General features: G+C 36.2%; 1 protein-coding gene across 1 annotated transcript in view; it reads left to right on the top strand.

The window, feature by feature from the left end:
* LOC114463436 (solute carrier family 2, facilitated glucose transporter member 9-like) overlaps window positions 1-18,863 on the top strand; it is a 64,525-nt gene extending 45,662 nt beyond the window's left edge. Inside the window, exons 5-7 of the mRNA XM_028446981.1 lie at window positions 7,926-8,050; window positions 13,298-13,562; window positions 18,791-18,863. Coding sequence (XP_028302782.1) covers window positions 7,926-8,050; window positions 13,298-13,562; window positions 18,791-18,863 — 463 coding nt within the window. The remainder of the gene's footprint in view (window positions 1-7,925; window positions 8,051-13,297; window positions 13,563-18,790) is intronic.
* The last annotated feature ends 3,553 nt before the right edge of the window (window positions 18,864-22,416 follow it).

Here is a 22,416-nt window from a genome sequence, read left to right as displayed (position 1 = left end):
TTAATTCATAGTATAAAAGTTACTCTTTCTTGGGATATAAGACAATTTTTCTTTATGCAACTTCTTTTTTTTATTTTGGACCCAACCTTTGGTTTATTTCACCACTTACAAATAGTGAAAATCCTTTACATGAGGTCCTTGTAGTTTGGCTATGTGTCCTATAATCATTTATTAATGATCAATAAGAAAAAAACCCCCAAAATGTAAAACATGAGAAATTAGTTCATAATAAATATTTTGTTTTAAAAAAATCTACTGAGACTGTTGGTTTAATTACATCATTACAAGTTACTTTTTAAAGGAGTAATCAATAGTCTGATTACTGTTGTGTAATGTGTGTTGTTTCATAACACTTAGAGATGACATAACTCCAGGCCTAAAGGCACACGCTGGGTTTGACTAAAGAAGATGAACATCTCCACATTCCCACCTGCTGCCTGAGTGTGTGCTCCTCCATGTTCTCCTCTTTTATCCCCTGTCTCTCCCGCCAAGTGCCATTTCAATCCAGAGTGAGCAGACGGTTTAGTTAGTTACTGACATCAATGGCCATCTTTAGAGATTGCTGTCCTTTAAATTACACAAACATGAACATTGAAGAACAGTCATGTGGAGACAGGGGAGGGGGAATAAAGGGGAGAGATTTTTGGGGTCCATTCATAAAGTCAGTAAAATGATGGTCCATTGTTCTATGAATCTGTGATAACCACATTTATTTATTCATCTGAATAATATCCACTGTTATCCAGGAACGTTTATTATTATTTATAGTCATCTTAAAGATGGAAATCCTTGTTTTAATCACAAATAAATTGGGTTCAAAGTGACCAAATATGGTGGAAAAGTGAAATGGGATTTTATAAACCACAGAAATTGGTTTAAATAATGTAGGGAATATTAATTTAAACAAGCAAAATATGTCCATTAAATATCATCAATCTGCTGAAATTGGCAGAAATAAACAATTTAAAAGTGACAATAATGGGTCAACATATGTGACATTAGGTGGACAAGTGGTGGAAAGGGTTTATAAGTGTTGAACATGTCTTGGAAGTGGAAAAAATGAGCATAAAAGGCATTGGAATGTGATATAGAAGTGGCAGGAAGTTTAATATTATTTGGGCCATAGTATATAGTCATTTTAAAGATGGAAACCCTTGTTAATCAGAAATAAACGGGTTTAAAGTGACCAAAAATGGTGGAAAGGGTGGAGAAACAGGGTTTTACAAACCACAAATGGGTCAATATATGTGACATTAGGTGGAAAAGTGGTGGAAAAGGTTTGAAGGCATTGAAATTTGATGTAGAAGTGTCAGAAATGGGAGTAATGTAACAAAAATACATTAAAAGGAGAAAAATATGGCAAGAAAAAGTGATGAAAACAGGTTAGAATATGGTAAGTTTGGTATAGTTGCAGAAAAAGGAGTAAAAATAAGCAAAAATGGGCTCAAATTGTTCATGAAGACATCTGGCGACCCCCTCCCAGTGTCTTGTGAACCCAAATGGGGTCTTGACCCCAAGGTGGAGAACACCTGTTGTAGACGGATCCATAGAAGTGTTTTTTTTTTCAACTTCATTCTTACTGTGATTTCTTGTGTTTTCCCCAAAAACTCTGACAAAGTGACTTCCCAACACATTTCTGATGTTTTCACTGAAAGTTGTGTTAAAGCAATGGATGATGTTTTACACAGAAAGATGTGATTCTGACTGAAATTGAATGTCTGGCGGAGAATGGGGAATACTGAAAACAATTTAGAACAAAATAGAGTAAAGTTAATCACTGTCCTCCTCGTCTGGAGAAGAAACACATTGACATCTCAGATATAATGAAGTAGAAACACTTCTAAGCATCTGTCTACAGGACTCCACAATGCAATGCATCAAACTTTTCCGACAATGTCAATTGACAAGAATGTGTCATTATGTGCCACTTTAGGTGGAAAAGTAGTTTAAAGGGTTTATAAGTGTTGAAAATGTCTTGAAAGTGCAGAAAAGTCATTGGGATTTGATGGAGAAGTGTCAAAAATGGGAATAATGTCGCAAAAATGCATTAAAAGGAGCAAAAATATGGAAAGAAAAGTGTGAAATATGGCAAGTTTGGTGTAGTTGCAGAAAAAGGGTAAAAATTGGCAAAAATGGGCTCAAATTATATATATATATATATATATATATATATATATATATATATATATAAATAAAAGGAAAACCCCTGCTTTAAACTACCAACATTGTTGTGCAGGAAACAAACTAAAACACACCACATAAAAAGGAAAAAAAAAAAAAAAAAAAAAAAAAAAAAGGGAAGAAACGAGGTTGGATGTAAAATTATCTGTGTTCAAATTAGGGGACGGATCTGGATAAGCATAATGCTTTTTTCCGTCGCCCTTTCCGGCATGAAAAAGGACAAAAAAAAGGACAAAAAAAAAAAAAAAACAATGATGTGATTTTGCTCTGAATGTCAAATGAATTTCTGTGAATGCAACCATGTCGGAAATGAACTGAATAAATAAATAAAAATAAATAAATAAATATTGTGATTTTTGTTGCGATTGGGTGATTTTTTATTAGATGCATAAAACAAAATGTCAAAGGCACAACTGAAAAACGTGACGTGAGGAGTAAAGCTGAGTATTGTTCTGCCCTCCATGTGAGATCCAATCCAGCAGCTCCACTGATGAGTTCTACTGGAATGAACTCATCTTTGTTCATCACTTGTATTGAATAAAGAGCTTCAGGGGTTCTTCACGCTCCAGGGGAAGGACAAGGGTCATCCCTGAAATAAAGTGCTCTAATGAGAAGGCGTCACAGTTGGAGCACGACGCTCATCACTCACTGTCACCTCGTCTCTGAAAGTCACTCGTTAGTTCTGCTGCACAGCAAAGCAGAAACACTGCGGTTTGAGTTTTGTTCACTCAGTGTTCGACACAAACTGATGCATGCTAACGCTAAAAGACAACACGTATTGGTGCTAACGCCGCTGGCCATGTCTACCACTCTGTCTATTTCTGATTGAGTGACCAGACAGACTCTAGGGCTGCACTTGAATCCAGAAACACCTGCAGCAAAGAAATGTAGCTGAAAATAAGCACTGTGACTAGGGATGTAACGATTAATCGTAAGGCAGTTAAAAATCGATTCATAGGTATCACGGTTGATATCGATTTTCTGAAAAATGAATCGCAGTATTTTTTTAACCAGTATCCACAAGCAAAACTGCATGGGCGGAGTCTGCTAATACTTTCTTTCTGGCCGCCTTCTACTCTTAAATATGTTAATAAATGATTCATTACCCCTTTAGCACCGAAAGAATATCTGTAATATTACTTGAATATCTGTAACGTCACGTTTTTCTATTAGCTCTGTCTGCTAGCATTGCTTCTCTTCTTCACTGCAAGATATCAGCATGCCAACCGACCACTGTGTTACCAGCGCCCTCTGCTGGTCCAAACAAATATGACGTAAATACAGTGCAATCACAGGTTTTTTTTTTTTTTTTTTTTTTAAGTCCAATTGTTAAAGCACAAAATACATTTTCAGTTGCACTTTTAAAAAGAAAAAGAACTATTATGCAGTTTTGCATTGTTATTATAGAACCAGAATTTAAATTAATAGGCTTCATTTTCATTTGTATTATTCCTTTATTTATTTCATTCAAGATTTATTTTTAGTTAAATTGCATTGTTTTGAATAGTTTATCAAGGGATTCTTTTGACAATGAAAAATAAAAGGAAAATAGTACCGTATTTTCTAGTTTTTTTCCCAAAAAAAAAAATTGTCTACAGTCCCATTTTGTAAAATAAATCGTGAGAGAATCGTATCGTGAGTTGAGTGAATTGTTACATCCCTAACTGTGACCCTAAAAATTCAAAACATGTTGCCAAACTCCTGCAGTTGTTTAAAAGGGGTATGGAAAGCAGTGAGCAGACATGTTTGCGTTCCCCCCTCTTCCTTCTCCAGTGAGGCGTAATGATGTATTTTGTTTTTTTTCATTTATTTATTTATATATATATATATATATATATATATATATATATATATATATATGTGTGTGTGTGTGACCTTTACAGAGACAGACAAAATCATATATAACTAATGTATTTATTTGTAAAATAAATAAATACAATTAATTAATTAAACAAGCAAAAAAAAAAAACATCATGATTGCCGACGCGAGGTCCCCGAGTGGCACGAGGCCCTGTGTCGTTGCACAGTTCGCGCAGTCCATGCAATGGCTCTGCAAGAGGATCTGAAAATGGATGGATGGTGTTATGGCAATTATTATATTAATCATCATATCATCAAATGTGTGTTCATGTGTACAATTTGTCATGTGTTATACGCGATGACTGTATGATATCGTTGTACTTTTGAACAGAGACGTTGCTCCTTTGCTGAGTCATGTTAGATTAGATTACCTGCAGTACAGACAGATTGTGCCGTATCCACAGTGCCAGCAACGAACAGTCTCTGCTCAAGGTCTCATACCAAAAACTCTGTAACAGTGATTTTCCACTCCTTCCTCCCTTCACCCTCTCTTTCCCTCTCATCTTAGGGTGGGGCTCTTCCTTCTGTATTTGGGTGGGTGCTCAGAAAACTTTCCGTTAGTTGCTGGCCCATTGCCCTTCCTACAGGATGGAAGACCTTTTTTTGTATTCCTTTTCATGTAGTTTATAATACATCCTTTTTTTAAAATCATCATTCTTTGACTGTACATTTGCCATGACAATGGATAATTTCAGTAAGTTTAATTTGTCTTCTTTTTTTTTAAATAACTATATGTTAAGGTTTCATTTATTCAGACAACTTTTTTTCAGCAAATTCGATCTCCTGACATGTTTCCAGTGCCAACTGTCAGTCTTTCTCAGAGGCATAAAGTTATTGCTTTGATGTATCCCAAACAAGTCCTTTCATAAGGAAAGCATGCTGGTTCAAACAAGCCATCAAGATCAGGAAGCGGAGCTTTAAGGAGCATTATTATGAAAAATGAACTTTCTAATGGTTTTCTACGTGATTTACATCCTTTAGCCTCATTCGAGGGTAAAAGATGAAAAAGTTCTGTTTCCACCTCCCACATTATTCTACATTTGTAAAAAGTCAGCTCCAAACGGGCCAGTTGGATTTTTCTCGACGTCACCTAGCGGAAATCTCCTCTGACAATCCTGACTACTCCTACCCCTAAGAATATGAGCTCCTCCCTCTCTAACTACCTCACAGCTAAAAAAAACACTCCTGTTTAATATAGAATATACATTAACTTGATTTTCATACATATATACACAAAAGTATTCTCTGCCATTTAACCCTCCCCTAAAGAGCAGTGGGCAGCCACGATGTAGCACCCCGAGAAGAGCAGTTCCATTTTTTAGTAACCGTTATTTGCCTTGATCGCCTTTTGACTTGATACTACGTGTTTGTGACGCAATGCGATGCAGCGGTTGGTCAAAACAAATGATTATCACCTTAAATGGTATTCCTGTGGTTAGGAGAGCTGAAGGAGGAGAAGAAAGCGACGTAGCATCTTTACACTCTGTGAGTATTTGAAACCGCTGCTGCTGTGATAAACACACCTTTAAGCAGCATTTTGTTGGCTCACAATCACAATAGTCTCTTAACTATACATACGTTTTTTACTGTATGTGCAGTTTTTTGGCTGAAGACAATAACAACAGTGTGTGGATAGCAAAAGAAAATCGCTATCGTGATCGCTGTGTGTAGAGTCAGCGTCTACACACGCCCACTCAGGAATAATGCATGAAGGCCCCAAAACAGCCTGTTTTATAAGCATCATTAAAGTGCTAAACTCCAGAAAAACAGGTGAGTTTGGGAAAATGAAACCTTAATTACGATGTTAATGGGGTTCTTAGAACAAATGGAGATGTGTGAAAAATAGCAGAATACTGGACTTTTAACATCAACAGGATGAGTAAACATTTTTACTCTCACATCTGGGAATCTCTTCTCCAGATACCATCGGACGACAGGGGGAACTCATGAGGACACATGAAAGCCATTAGTAAGATGCTTTGATGCTTTCCTTGTGAAAGAACTCGTATAGGGATACGTCAAATCAGTCATTACATGCTCTGAGGAAGACTGATAGTTGGCAGAAAAACATTTCAGAGATCAAAAAATTGTCTAAAAAAGACCTTAAAAGTACCTGAAAATGTTGGTGATGCTTGGAAAATATGAAAAAAACTGTTTGTTTATGCCGATAATGTTTTTTTAATCACTTTTATTTGAATATTTTAACTTTTTGTGTGTGTGCTCACAACACACCAGAATGACAAAACGCCACAACACAAAACGAAAGAACATACATGCAAATACAAACTCCACAACAAAACACGGAAGCTCACAGCACATAAAGAACTCTTCTTCATGGATCTTTACTTCCGTTGTTAGTTTCCTGCTGTTTTGTGTCGTGGCTTTTGTATTTGTATTTTATTTTATGCACTTTACTTTTGTGTGGTTTGTATTTGTACGTGCTTTAAGCCAAAAATCAAACATCTCCATTTCAAAACAAAAGCATCTCTTCTTGTCTTTAATTAGTTTTTTACCCTTTTGTAAATAGGGCTCTTATTTTGAAGTTAACAGGAAGTTTAGTCAGTAGCACAACGGAGGGTCTCCAAAATGTGTCAATGAATTATGGATCAAATGAGCACATGTTGATATTCTACTTGGTCACTTTTTCACTTCAAATGTTTTCAGAACTTTCAAAGGTGGAGAATCAAATTATAACATTAATAATTATAATATTACATTAACGTTTGAAGAGGTGCCATTGAGTATTGAGTTATCGTGTCCTGGATTACTTTGTAAGTTATTAATACCTCGTCCTTCAGGGTGTGAATTCTTGTCAAACTATTTACTCTTCTATAGCAAAGCAATATTAATACATGAACCACAGACAAATAGTGAACAATTATTAATTATTAATCAACAAGTTAAGTCTAGTCACAAAAACTTAGTGGAAGAGAGAATGAGAGGAATGAAATCAACATATCAGCATGTGATTTAGATGTGGTGTGTGTGTGTGTTGGAATATAATCTATTCTTATTCCAGTGTGTTCATGAATAGGAAGGATCACAGTTCAAATTCTTACTTGACCTTTTATTTTACCTGTTGTGCAGGAAGCAGTTCAATACGAGATCTCGGGCTCAACCACACCCTTCTTAGAAAAATGCCCAACACCGAGTCTTGAGCAAAATCAAAGAGGAAGAGCCCCGACTTCATGTCCAGGGCTAATTTATACTTTTCACTTACGTCATCTGTTTCTCAGTCACTGTGATAATGTGTAACCTGACTCCAATAACTAATACAGACATAGAGTGTGGTAGAACTGTTAGAATCTTTTCAACATGTTATTCAACAACATCACAATGTTACAAATGACATCTCAAGTAATTCAGAAATCTTTAACTGTTTACACAAAGATTTCAATAATGCCATATATGGTATTGACCTTGACCATTCCAGGGAAAAAAGTGAGTGGCTGCAATAGCTGCGAGTGGAAAATTACAACAAAATGTTGAAACTGGACATATTTACCTGCTGCACTTGTCTTTGCCTTAAGCAATGGTCTTAGCAATGATCATATGGTTAGATCAACACCCAGTTGATTATTTAAAACCTTCAGTGTGTAGCTGTGTGTGTGTGTGTGTGTGTGTGTGTGTGTGTGTGTGTGTGTGCTTCTTTCAATCAACAGAGATATTTAACCTCAGTGTGTTTCAGGTTTTTAACGCTGTAGGTTCAAAATGCATCTTGGGAAACTTGGAAGTATATTCAGTGGGAACGCTCATCATCCTAATCATACTATAGTATATACAGTAGTAGATAGTATATACTCATTGAGTTTGTAGTGGATGGTACATTACAATGCCATGATAATACTTTCCATTTTGTTGCTCACACAGTGTTTGTGTTTCAGAAAGGGAACGTTGCTGCTAAATAACAGCTTTGCTATCATAGCTGCTCTACTGCTGTCCCTTGGGGAGATGTCCAGATCTTTCGAGATGCTCATCATTGGTCGGCTCATAATGGGGGTGGACTCTGGTAGGTTTCTATACGCAACATAACTCATCATCTCACTTAAATGTAATGAAACAAAAGGTACTGTGACCATATTTTATCTTCCAAAAAAGAGGAAACGTGGACTGGCAACGTTTTCTTGGCTCTACCTTGCAAAGGCAAAATACAATATAGTAGATAAATGACTTTTTATTGTCCATAACTCCAAAATGAATTTCTCTCTTGATAACAAAGACTTGAAAACAATCTGAACTCAGCGGTGACTGAAGTCAATCACCTTTATTATGCATTCTAACAATCTGTTCTTGAAACATCTCATTTTTACCTTCTTAAAACCTCTCAATCATTGAAACAATGAGAAAATTCTCCTCCTGGAAAATAAAACTATAATAATAATAAAAAAAAACCTCAAGGCTTACAGAACATCAAGTAATCATTAAATATAGACTTCAATAAATAACTGTGTAAGTTTCTCTGCTCCTCCTTGGAGGTTTTATCATCCAGGAAGGTTTTCCTGCTGACATTTTTTTAATAAATCCACCAGTATTTGGTCCCTTTGAGTTTTTCTCTTCTCACGATTTTGTCAAAACAAAGTGGTATCTTTATGATTTTGTGCCGCGTGAGTAAAATTACTGTAATGAACCACATTTGCTGTAAAGAGCAATCATTAGCTTTCAGAAACTGGTGGAAATTCTTTGATAGAGCAAATATTAGCGGAGTTACTGTTTTTTAAATTAACGTGTTCTCCGAAATGCGTTAAGAGTCCCTGCATGGGAAACCCAGACATTTCTATCTATTTAATAAATCTGGCCAAATGGTCCGGACAAGACGGCCACCCTACTAAACAACTTAAAACAAGCACCATCCTTCCCACACAGAACTCATTTCATGACTTATTGTTGCGTATTCTTTAATCTTTCACTTCTACTTTTCTATTTCTGTAAAATGTGTATTTATATAATTATATATATATAAAAAAAATCTGAGCTTACTGATGTTATTCTTGTGAGAGATTCAGTGGTGGATTCCAACCCACGAGCTGAAATGATAAAAAGTTCATTATAATTCAAGCAGTGCAAGGAACCAGAGTGAGATAAGAGTACTTGTAGGAGAGTGTTGAGAGAGGAAAAACACTTGACTCTAGAAATGCTGGAGAAGTGCAATACATAGTGTTTGGTACGCTGAGAAACCAGTAATCCTCTTATGAACGTGGCTGGTTCGTAGTGATCAAACAGGTCTGTCGTAACGCCACATAGGAAGAGATCAAAGAGATGAGAAAACAGGTTTAATTTTGACACTTCAAAGTCAGGATAAAATGAGACATTAGTTAAATAAGATTATTTAACATCGGCCATAATCATAAACATGATATGATTACATAAAGTAGGAAGCTTATCAAATTATTAATAATATGAAAACATGATTCTGTCCCAATAACATCTTACAGATAGAAATATGGAATTTAAAGAAATAAACAATGATAACATTAACTTAGAGATTATGATTAATTGATCAAATATTCCCTTAGTTTGTCAAAAATCACTTATTAAGAGCAAAACCCCCCAAAATACACAGACTGCACCCTGACATCATGGACATGATGGTATATTGTTTTTAACAACAGCATTTTTAAACACAGATGTTTAAAAATGCTGTTTTTTCATTGGCTCCAATTGTTCACACGAGAGCAAAATTCAAAATGCTGTAAAAAAAATTACTTCTTGTGATAAAATTCTGATATTTTTTAAACATCATCTTCAATGACTCCAATAGTTTGTACTTTACATTTATTTAACAAGAATTTGCAATGATATGTTTAAAAAAAAAACTGTTTACACTCAAACCTGTTGATATTTTGATGAATCAAAAATCTGTGAGAATAGTTTGTGTATAGGGCAGTCTGAAGATGAGCTGGGGACAGTTTTGCAAATATTGTGGCACATTTGGTCGATTTGTTGTGAATTTTCAAAATGTTGAACGTTTGCTGTAGCGCCACCTTTAGGACAATTGGTCTGATTTTGCAGCTGAGGTATTTTGATATTGGACCAATGCTTTGTGCAAAATTTGGCTTTTTTTTTTTTTGTTCATGGAAAAAAAGATTTCCTCAGAAAAAGAACAATCTAGTAGAATAACAATATGTTCCTGCCTGGTTCTTATTAAATGGAAAATATGATTCATTTCTCCTTTCTCTCTAAGACAAGGTCAAATGCTGAATATCATACCACACAGCTCTTTTGGGCAGTGGTGGCCTAGTGGTTAAGGAAGTGGGCTTGTAATCAGAGGGTTGCTGGTTTGAATCCCACCTAGGCCATCACTGAGGATGTTGAGCAAGTCCCTTAACCCTAACTGTTCCATGGGCGCTGCACTGTGGCAGCTCACTGCTCCTCAGGGAGGGGTCAAACATGTAGCTGTACATACTGTATATGAGGAAAAGGCTTAATTTTACTCTTGACGACTGTATTAGAGACAATATGCTAGAGCCGGTCTATACTAGCACCAGTTTGTTTGGATACTATACTTTTTACGAGCTGAAACATTCACAAACTACATGAAGAAAATTTAACCTGTACCAGAAAATGCTTCTAGAAATGATTGAAGAGTACGAATTAAAAAATAACCTGATGCAGATGGTTCCGCTGGCGATTTCTTCCTATAAAAGTTTTTTTTTTATCCCACTGTCGCTAAATACTTGTTCAAGTGGATTTTGTTGGGTTCTTTTTTTTATTACTATAGACCATTTTTTGTTAAGCTTTGAGGTGACTTTGTTGTGCTATATGAAGTTGAATTTATCTGAACTTCAGAAAAAAGTTGAAAATCAAATTCGACATTTTTTTTTAAGAAAAATTTTTTTAGGGCTACTGAAGAAAAAAAATATCGGAAGTAAAAAAAATATTGATGCGCTTCAAGAAAATAGTCAAAAATCCATATGTTTGTACGAAATGGCTGACAGGCAGTTTGAGGAACTGGTTAAACTATACTTTATAATAATTATGGATGACTGTTACTTCAAAGTGTAAAAACTTCTACTGCTTACGTGCTTCCTCATTATATGATGGTCAGTATTCCCGTCTGTCACGTGGGAGACAGGGGTTAAATCATTATTCGTCCTGTGCTTTTTACTAAATGTATAAAACATGTCATTTGTTTGGATTACCTTTCCAGGAACTAACAGTATTTTAGTCTGATATAGTCTGCTGTGTTAATTATAGTTTTGCAAATGCAATTTAAAAATCTGCAAAATGGTGACTCCACGCTGACTGTATAAAAATGGAGAAGATTTAGGATGTCTAATTGTGTCCTGGTTTACAAAATCCATAATGAATACAATAATGGTACGTGTAGTTTAACCAGCTTCTCAAACTGCCCGCCAGGCATTTGTACAGTAACAGTACAGTAACAGTCAGCAGCAATTTTTTTCTGAAGTGCATGAGGTTTTTTTTTTTTTTTTCTTCTTCTATGGCCCTAATCTCTTCATGAGAAATCAAGTGGGAGCCCAGCTGAAAAATACATCCTAAACCGATTCTCTCTGTGTGCGTTAAGCTGGTCTGGGACCTGGTCTGGGACCTGGTCTAGGACCTGGTCTGGGACCTGGTCTGGGACCTGGGGAGGAAAAAGGAGAGCAGGGAAATTCTCAGGTTTTTGGTCTTCGTTAATGAATCCTGTATCCACACACACACGCACACACACACACGCACACACGCACACACGCACACGCACACGCACACGCACACGCACACGCACACACGCACACACACACGGATCAAGATACAGACACACCGATTGGATTACGCACACACAAATAGTTTTCTTGCATCAATGGCCCCATACTGGGGCTCCCTCCTAAATGTATCATTTCAACACAGTCGATGCAACAAATGTGTTTAGGATGAGAAGAAGCTCAATGTGCTGTAAACAGTGTTGTGCTAGTTACTGAAAAAAAGTAACTAGTTACCATTACTGGTTACTTCATTCACAAAGTAACTCAGTTACTATTTTGATTACTTACACCAAAAAGTAATGCGTTACTGGAAAAAGTAACTTTTGAGTTACTTAGAATTAAAGAATGTATTATTTATTTTGGGTCATTTGTGTCCATACAGCTTCATATCAGTGCTGTAATAATAAAATTATCCACTGTTGATCAACTGCTATAAAACAACCATAAATGATGTGCATATAAAGCACAAAACAGCTGCTCCAAAATTAAAACAGTAATTTTTCAGCCTTAGCACAGTAATGTAAAGTAAGCTGTGCATATTCCAGGTACACATTCTGCTGTTGAAAATGCTAATGAAAATAAATGTGGAAAAAACTAATTCACAGCATTTTTCTCAGCTACACAATGCTAAACATATCAGGCTAACGAGCTGCTGTTAGCAGTGACTCAGCAGTAGTGACAGGCTGCTTATTTACAACAACAGCAATAGTTTGGCTGACCTGTCCCTGGATAACAGTCAGTCCGTTAAAATCCAGCCACAGCGTTAGCTTAGCTTCACTGATGCATCTTTTGGAGACAAAAATAATGCGCGTATTTCTACTCTGAGAAGCTCGTCCTGCTCGCGCATTGACTCGCAGAAACACGCTGACAATGCTTCTTCTTCTACTGTTTTACCGTGTTTGGCACGGCATCCCGCAAAAATATGTAGCGCCACTGTAAACAGGAAGTACACTGCTGCTAGCAAAGTAACGGACAAACGCACCATATTGTAACAGTAACTGCGTCATTTCTTTAGAAATATATTGCGTTACAGTACTAGTTACTGTCAAAAGTGACGTTGGGGCGGTAACGCATTACAAGCAACACTGGCTGTAAGGAAGTTTAATTAACGACTCATGTTAATCTTAACCCTCCTATTATCCTATGTTTAACATTCAACATCGACTTTTTCCTTTTGGCTTCATATTTCATGACTTTTCCTAATTTGATGGTCACAATTTGATTAAGCATAAAATTATCACGATGATATTTTTTCAATGTGCTGAATACACGAATACATTTCGCACGCATTGGAGTTCCTCTGGGGACCCTAAGCTGTTTTAGCTGTTGGGGGGGGCAAAACATCAATTCCAGATAAATTATATAATGTAAAAGTTTGTCCTAATGGTTTTTTTTGTATTCAACAAATAAACAAAGTACACAAGAACAAGCTGAAACATTTTGTTGTGGAGGCTGATATCCCTGGAGTCAGATTGACCCCAAAGGGTAAAATGTGTGAGTAATATTTGAGGATCAGGGTTAATGCTAACCACCTGTTGGTTCTTTTCTGACAGGCATTGCTCTCAGCGCCCTGCCCATGTATCTGGGAGAAATCTCTCCTCGTCACATCAGAGGATCCATCGGTCAGTTCAACTCCATCCTCATCTGTCTGGGAGTGTTTGCAGGACAAGTTCTGGGACTTCCTGAGCTGCTGGGTCAGGTCAGACCCTCATGGACCTCCTTCTCTCATGCTCTGTGGGTTTTTACCACTGATAGAAATACCCACAAACCAAGTCACCCAATCATCTATAATATATCTATATTTCTAATGGCAAACAGGTGTGAAGTCAGATATATATCTGTGAGTGACACTCACTTTGGCTCCTCCTCCCACATGACATAAATTACAGCAGATGCTGACGGTTCTGTAGCTACAGCTCAAATGTTTAGTGCAGTGTTTCTCAAACTGAGGTACGTATGCCCCTACAGGTACGTGAGGGCACTATATGGGGTACTTGAGAGTGGAAAATCAACAAATGACAGGAAAGACTATCGAAATAAATCTATTCATGAGCCATTAAATTAGGGTTTTTCAACCTTGGGGTCGGGACCCCATGTGGGCTCACCTGGAGTTTAAATGGGGTCACCTGAAATTTCTCAAAAATTAAGATAGATTTTTGAAATTTTTAATTGATTTTTTTTTTTTTATATTAAAACAACACAATCTTAAACAACTGTATTTCTATACTTTTACTTTGTGAATCTAGTTCAACTAAAATGAATCAAAAATAATTATCTGAGCTCAAACACGATCAAAAACTAATTCTAGAACAAAAATGCCTTGGTGGTCGCCAGAAATTCTTGAGGTCACGATCCAAAGAAGGTTGGGAATCCCTGCATTAAATATTGTTTATTTCCACTTTTCTATGGATACAAATAGTTTTTTAGCTTCTTTACCGATCATCTGACAATGAACTCATTTGCATTTAATAATAGGTTTGCTTGTGGGAAGCTGAAAATCACATTTTTGTGCCTCAAGTAAATTCTTAAAATACAGGAGTAACATTTATTTGAATGGATAAACACAACCCTGGTTATTAATATTGTTAGCGTGGGGGCGACCAAACCAGAAGTAGGTTAACATTAAAGTTTGTTTAAGCTCTCATTCAATAGGATTTATCAAGTTATTCACCACAAATAGCTTTAAATGGAAAATAGATGAAGGTGAAATTATATATTAGATAAAATCATAGAATATTTCAGCATAGATCAATGAATCAAACATTGTTTACTCCAAAAAGAAATGAAAAAGGTTCAAATGCATTGCATTATGGAATGTGGAGTTGCAGAGACTGGAGTGTTTTTACATCATTTTATCACAGGAACAAACTAGAACAAAATGTTTGTTCCCAGTATTCCCTGTGATATGACCTCACTCCACCACACATTCAATTTAAGTCAGATTCTGATCGTTCCGTGTCAGGAAGTGACTTTGGGTTGAGTTTTTGGGGTAAACACAAATAGGGACCAATGCACCAATGCTGTAGTGTGAAGTGCAATGGCATTTTTTCAAAGCCATTTTTTGTAGGTAATACATTAACACTAGCATTTTACGTTACATGCAAGACTAGTACAGGTACTCTTTAGGTCAATTTCTACTACAAAAATCTTAAATATTTAAATATTATACCCAAAAAAAAATTAATAATAATCAATTTGGCGATATATTGCAATATTTCACAGCGTGATTATCATATCGATCCAAAAAATGTCCAAATCCATTTTTTAATGAAAAAAAGCATTTAATTGGGCTAACATTAGCATAGCATGTAACCTGTCACTAGGTGTCAGTGAACGGACCATTTTTTTATTTTCATAAAACATACTGGAAATTTTTATAAATGTATGTGTTTTACTTTTAAAATAATTTAAGAACTTAACAGAATCAGAATCTGTTGTAGAAGCAAAAGTTTAACTTTTTTGAAAAAAAAAAAGAAATGTGACAGTTTGATAAACATACCGCTTGTTTTTTATATTGGTACTTGAATTACAGTTAATTAACATTTACTTTTTCTCACACATTTATAAAAATGAAATAAATTGTATTTCATGCCATTTTATACTTGGAAAGTTGACATTTGTAAATATGATGTTGCGATACATTGCGATGTATATTGTATTGGTTGGTATCAGGATATATTGTATCATGACATGCAAAGTATTTTAATGTATCATCAGATTCAGGGCAATTTGTCTTTATTATTCAATCAAAAAAAAAAGTGTTCAAATGCAGAAAACAATTGAGACCCAAATAATTACATTTGAACACTTTTTTTCTTTGATTGAAAATGTTTTTTTTCACAGAAAAGTTTTTTTTATTGAAGTCATCTTTGGCAATATTTTGGGTAGTATATTTGTGTCTTTATTATTCAGTAAAAAAAAACCAAAACATATCAATCAATCAAACTAAAAATAAATAAATATCCCCCCCCCCACACAATTTTCAGTGAATATATATATATATATATATATATATATAAAATTTCACTAAAATAAAGTAATACACATTTCCTTGTCTCAGTGTAATAAAGAGCTAATGTTTTTAGCTGGTAGTGTTTTCTCTTCTGTCCAGAGATGTGTTTATCATAAGATTTAATCAGATTATTGCTCTTCTGGGTTACATCTTCCCTGGTCCATCACGTTTATTGTCTATGATTATAGATGCATGGGTAATTAATGTAGAACTCCTACTGAGGTTAGTTAATAAAATATGAACAATGAAATTAAATCTTAAGCACGACATCGTCCATCAAGGAGATCTAAATTAGACACAATTGTAACAGGTAACACATAAAACACACATATAGGACACAGTGAAACTTTGTGAAAAGACAACCACATACACGTGATAATAATGCTACATTTTCCAATGCTTAGCATGTTGTTTTCTTTAGCTTTGCAGTGTATCTTTAAGGGGTTAAAGCAGATATTAGCCGGTTTTTTACTAATAGCTGCTTTTCTGGCACCACTACATTTAGATGCTAATGTTTTTGGCTGTGCATCGCAAAAAAAGAGAAAATATCAAATATTTATCAGCTGTCTCCATGGATCATTAACCAGTTTCTTCATTACATTGATGGTGATCTGATGCTTTTAATTAGAATAGACAGAGCGTTGTTTTTTGCACTTACCAAACGTGTTGCTCATAGTTTTGGATATCAGGGATACATTTGGAGATGGTGAAATATGTGTGTTTGGGGGGGCACGCGGAACGTCTCCGCGCCAAATAGCACATACCACGTTCCCGAGAACTCAGTCTCTGGCGGCCCTGTGGAACATACGGAGTATTGGGCCCTTATCATATATTGGTATGTGTCAATGATTCGGTACCACCAACTGTCGTAATATTTGACTCACAAATAAATGAGAAAACAACTTTAATGGAAACTGCCAAAAGAAGGGGGTGAGCCCCTCGGGCCCCTAATTGAATTGTGCGAGGCATAATTGTAATCGATGTTGAATTACCTTTGAAACAATATATCACACGACTATGTTCCCATAAGTTTTGAAATTACCGGAAATGGGGGTGGGCGTATCAGCAGCCTAGACGGGAGAATACGAGCAGGGCAGAAGTACGTAACTGCAGGTACGCAAAAAAAACGCTTCAGTCCAGATGGGAGAAAAGACCCCTAAGTTTTTCCCTACGCTGTAAAAAATTCCTGGTGATTATCCAATACCAATACCAACGTTGGTATCAATACTATCAATATTTTGGATCTATCTGCCCATGTTCCTTTTAGTTTTCTCTGCGTCTCTGTTTCGCCTGTCAAACGTGCTCAGATAATTACACACAAACAGCCACTGCAGTCACGTCCATGATTGAAAAGTCACACTACGTTTATATGAGAGCTTTAATTTCCCTTTAATTCAGAATAAAACGTATATTCTCTGTTACGGGCGAGCCGTTCCTCCCTGCCCTGTGTGTGTGTGTTGTACAGTATGTACTCCCTCTGTATATAAAACAGGCTGTCTGATTGGTCCCCGCCTCTTTCAAGACTCCACCTACGTGCATTTTTGTTTATACACTTTTGTATGGTTATACGCACCTTGTTCGTTTTTGCGAAAGAGTTGTGATTGTTTATTTGATTTATTTGCTACATTTTGTTACATTATAGCAGAGGTCACAGCCACAAAAATGTGTTTGTTTGATCAGAGGGTCACATGATCAACATTCATGTCAGCATTTAGAATAATGAGCGATCTGAGTATTAATACAAAAAGAACAGCTGTTTTAGTAATTGTGTGTTTTTCTGTCATTCTGTGTATGTTTGTTGTTGTCTTGATTGTTGTGAAGCATTTTGTGCGTTTCTGTTGTCCTTTTGTGTATTTTTCCTGTAACATCTGTTTTTTGGAGTCACATTGTGTATTTGTGTTGCCATTTTGCAGTCATTTTGCTTGTTTTTGTGTACTTTAGTTGTCATTTACTATAATTTTGTACATTTTTCTGAGTATTCAGTATATTATTGTTGTTTTTTTGTTATTTTGTGTGTTTTTGAAGTATCTTCTGTGTTTTTTCTTTTGTCTTTTACTGTATTTTCTTGTAATGTTGTAATTCTTTGTAATTCTTTAAGTATTTTTGCTCTTGTTTTGTGTATTTTTTTAATTTTGCACATTTACTTACAGGGATAGACGCATAAAATTAGACCGAGAGCCGTAGTTTCCTATGTCTGCATTATAAAATAAATTTTTCTTGTTTAAGCATTTTACATCTGGTTATGTTGCGTTCCTAATTTCTAGACCGAAAGGTGTCGTAACATCCTCTTTAAAAAGAGTAAAAGTTACCTTGTAAACACCTAATTCTGAATGAAAATGGCCATTCCAAATTAAACTTAAAGTCAAAGTATTGTTCTGTTCTTATTCTAATTTCAAATGGATTAATTTTGCGATCATGAATTCATTCATTCCGCTTTAAATTACTTCCCTTGTCCTGTTGCAATGATGCACATACAGTATTACGCACTTGCGAGCACATAATGTTGGGTGGCGGTCCGAAGCAAGTGTTGGATCAGAATCCTTCCCAACCCCCAGACCTAAAGTGGAATTGAACAGAGGCGATTTAATGTGTTTTCCATGTAAACCTCACTTTGAAATTACTATTCCACGTAAACACAAAGCAGAACACTTTCATTCGGAATTATTTAATTTTGAGTAATGAATTCTGAATTTAAAAAAAAAAAACATCTTGTAACTGTGGCCATTGATTTGTTTACATCTCCTCATCCTAGTATTATGTTTAGTCTTTTATACAGTACATGCTAGTTTTTACACTAACAAACCTTTAGGAAATCAGGCCCCAAGTCTATTTTTATGGTAAAAGTCGGTAACAAATTAAATACTTCCTGACATGTTTGATTGTTTTTATGTAAAATGAAAAAAGCTGAAGCCCAAAGGTGGAGTAATACCAGTAAAAAACCAAGGTTACGTGTGTGTACGTGACAGGAAACAAATATCTAAAAAGTGCTCACACAGCGTGCCCTCTCACTGCCTGCTTTTTAATTTAATCACAGGTTTTCTGCCTGCGGCCACGCTCCGCTGCTACAGGTGTACACGTACACTGTCGCCTGCCTGGATGTGGGCTGAATAAACTAAAGTGCCATTAACATTTCCCACAAATGTCATAAAAACTGTGAAGTATTCCAGAAAAGATGGAATTACTGCTGGTGTGCATGAAATGTTTTCTTTAAAAAAACAGCTCACTGCAGTCACAACAAAAAACCCTTTTACAATAATAAAATAAATCCAATAATGTGACTTTAATCAGGTTTAAGGAGGCAGATAATATGCATCTATCAAAACAACGCTTAATTCATGAATACATTCATTTTTTTATACTTTCAATGTGTTCCACTTTTTAAATGCAATGTTCTCCTACATCTGTCTGTGTTATCAATAATTAAACCATTCTTAACAGTTCAGTGCTTTTGAATGTTTTTCTCTGCAGTTTAATTTCTCAATAACTTGGAAATATTCAAAGAAAAGGTTTAAGTAATTCTTGCAATACACAAGTGGTGTGTATTGATCTGGAGAGGCAGATCAACATGCAAATACAGTATCTCCCAGTAGACACTTTTCATGTTTTAAAATGTGTTTCATCAGCATAAGTGCTAATAGCGGAGAATTTGTCCTAAGAGATCAAATTTATTTATCGGGTTTTATGTCAGAATTTAGATGGTTCATTAACATTTTGTTCCAGGAATTTTTTAATTCAAAAATTAAAATCGTATAAACCAGGCACTTAATTCGGATTTACCGTTTTTATTCAGAATTACAGGGGACATATTATGCTAGATCCACTTTTTTAGCCCTTAAATGCATTTTGTTGTATATTTAGAGTGTTTAGAAGTACAGAAAAGTTTATATTGTGTTTTGGTCATATTTTTCAATCTGTTTTGATTTTTCTATTCTCTATTACGTATGTTTTTTGAACTATTACATCACAGTATTTGCAGCGGAACTGCCAAATTAGTTCATCAACTCCAGGTCCAACACTTTGAGCAATACGCCATTTTTATTTCTCGCTTTTATTTTGTAGTCCAAGCTCAAGGATGCTGAAGTTACGAGAGGATAAGTCAAAATGTTGGGTTGTTGGATGTAGTAACCCACATGCTTCATTACACCGTCTCCCAGCATCAGAACCTTTTCAAAGTGTCTGGTTGAGTTTTATTTTTTATAGAAATGTACCCACATCTGTGGGTGAGGTCATTTTTGTGTGTGAAGCACTTCAATGATGACTGCTTCAGTATAAAGAAGGATTTACAGAAAGACTTTGTCTGATTGAGGGTTCAATTCCTTCTATCTTTGGAGACGACGAACAGAGCACTTCGGTAAGCTGTAAATAACGCTAAAAAGTGTGATAAGACGTCCCTGTCATTGTTTTGTTAGCATTAGCAGTTGCACCGTCTTCATATGTTAGCGCTGTGTGCTCGCTTCATTTTCATCTCGCTCCGCCGGGTCAGACTCTGGCTGGAACATGTAAGGCTAGATGGACAAGTCTTCTGTTGTTGACATTTTGTAAATAACGTGTGAATAAATAGTTTCTGCACCGCGACATAACCGTATCTCTTCTATCAAACTACAAAAATGGCCGAACAGGGTGGAGTTGAACTGAGTGTCACCTCTGCAACCTGGAGAGGGGGCGGGGTATGAAGTGTCTCATTTGCATTTAAAGAGACAGCACCAAAACGAGTTGCTCTCAGAAGCACATCAGAAAGGGGCAGAAAAGGGGTGGAGCTATAATAATGAGGAATTCAACCCAAGCATTGCAGTTCTTCTTTACATAGACCACAACTGTATGATTTATATGTAAAAAGGAAGGATTTAAAACCATGATACGTCCCCTTTAAGTGTTTACAAGGTCAGTTTAAAGAGGATTTAACTTTTATTTTGAATAAAAGGGGAGTTCAAGCTTTCATGTAGACGTTGCCATTATGTCCTTTTCTACAATTAACATTCTGTTTTTATTAGACCTCAAAACGCCCTCACTTTGTTGTTGTTCTTCTTCTTGTTGTGTGAACACTAGTTAAAATCACGACTCCTCTATTATTGGTGAACAGATTAGTCTGAAATTTGGTAGCTATAATCTATGGATGTGTACGCATTAACCCTCAGAGCCTGATTTTTGTTTTTGGGGCCCAAGGGGTCTGGGCTCCAAAAGAAAAAAAAAATCGTAAGTTGATTTCTTATTTATTCGTCAAATATTACGACGGTTGGTGGTACCGAATCATTGGCACATACCAATATATGAATGGGGCCCATTCCCCCGTACATGTCACGGGGGCGCCAGCATTTCTCAAATGACTACTCCTCCATTAGTTTGATATGAATACTCTATGAATGAATATGATGAGACCTTTTTTTGAAATGGGGTCGGGGGTCCATTCCCCATTTCCGGTAATTCCAAATTTATGGGAACATAATTGTGTTATATATCGTTTCAAAGGTAATTCAACATATACGATTACGATAATGCCTCACACAATTCTATGAGGGGCCCGTGGGCCCACCCCCCTTTTTTCTGCAATTTCTATGAAAGTGGTTTTTTCATTTATTTATGAGTTAAATATTGCGACAGTTGGTGGTACTGAATCATTGACACATACAATATATGAATGGAGCGCATTACTCCGTATGTGCCACAGGGGTTCTCCACCGTTAATGCTCGTTGAATTGGGCTGTAATTTGACATGATATTATATGAGCGGATGTCAAGAGCCTCTCTGAGACCTTTTCCTTTTTGATGTTTATCAGAACTTACGTAGTGACTGAATTCTCGGAATCATGGTACGTGCTATTTGGCGTAGAGACGTTCCGCGGGCCTAGTCGTAGTTCATCTGAACTTGTTATTGGTCGATTCCGTTAACATGGAAACCATAGGGCCCTATACTGTATGTCCAATAAAGTCTCAGTATGACTGCATTAACCTTCTTCTGTCTCCATCTGTGTCTGAGTGATAAGAAAGGTAGAAGTCACTTACCTTCATCTGACCTCCCTGACAGATGCAAGGCAGTGTCCATCATCAATAGGTCACATGTCCATCACACAGCTAACACAAAGGGGCAGATAACTGGTAATAGTGAATGTGGAACAGATTTTTAACGGCCAGAGGATCCTCAACATGCAAACTAAACAGAAAACACAAAAGAGCAAGACCATTGGGACTCGAACCCGTGACCTTTTAGCTGTAGCGCAGCATTGCTAACCATAAGAGCCTCATGGAAGTGTGAATGTGGATGGAATTCTGGAGTGAATTTATTGATGAAGCATCTCATCATATAGACAGATTTGACCTAAATGCCTTTCATAAATGTGCTGTTTATCCAAACAGAAGCTGTTCTGTATTCTATCACACACTACACTTTCTCATGGACATAATATGTGACACCTATGATGATAAAAAACCTCGCTGTGTGGAATCTTTGCTCATTAGATTCACGTACACACTTATTCTCAGCGGAACCACCTTGTAATATGCACTGCTCAAAGATGTCACTTCATATGAGAGGAAACGATGATAAGCTTTGATAAATGACAATTAATCAAATCGTCATGCTTAACCGATGACCTTTGTCTCAGAGGAACTAATGTATTCAGGACACGAGGAACAGAGAGGATCTATGGTAGCAAGAGAAAAGAG

This window comes from Gouania willdenowi, chromosome 5, assembly GCF_900634775.1.
Source record: "Gouania willdenowi chromosome 5, fGouWil2.1, whole genome shotgun sequence".
NCBI classification, from domain to species: Eukaryota; Metazoa; Chordata; class Actinopteri; order Blenniiformes; family Gobiesocidae; genus Gouania; species Gouania willdenowi.
This window is presented reverse-complemented; position numbering and strand designations above follow the sequence as displayed.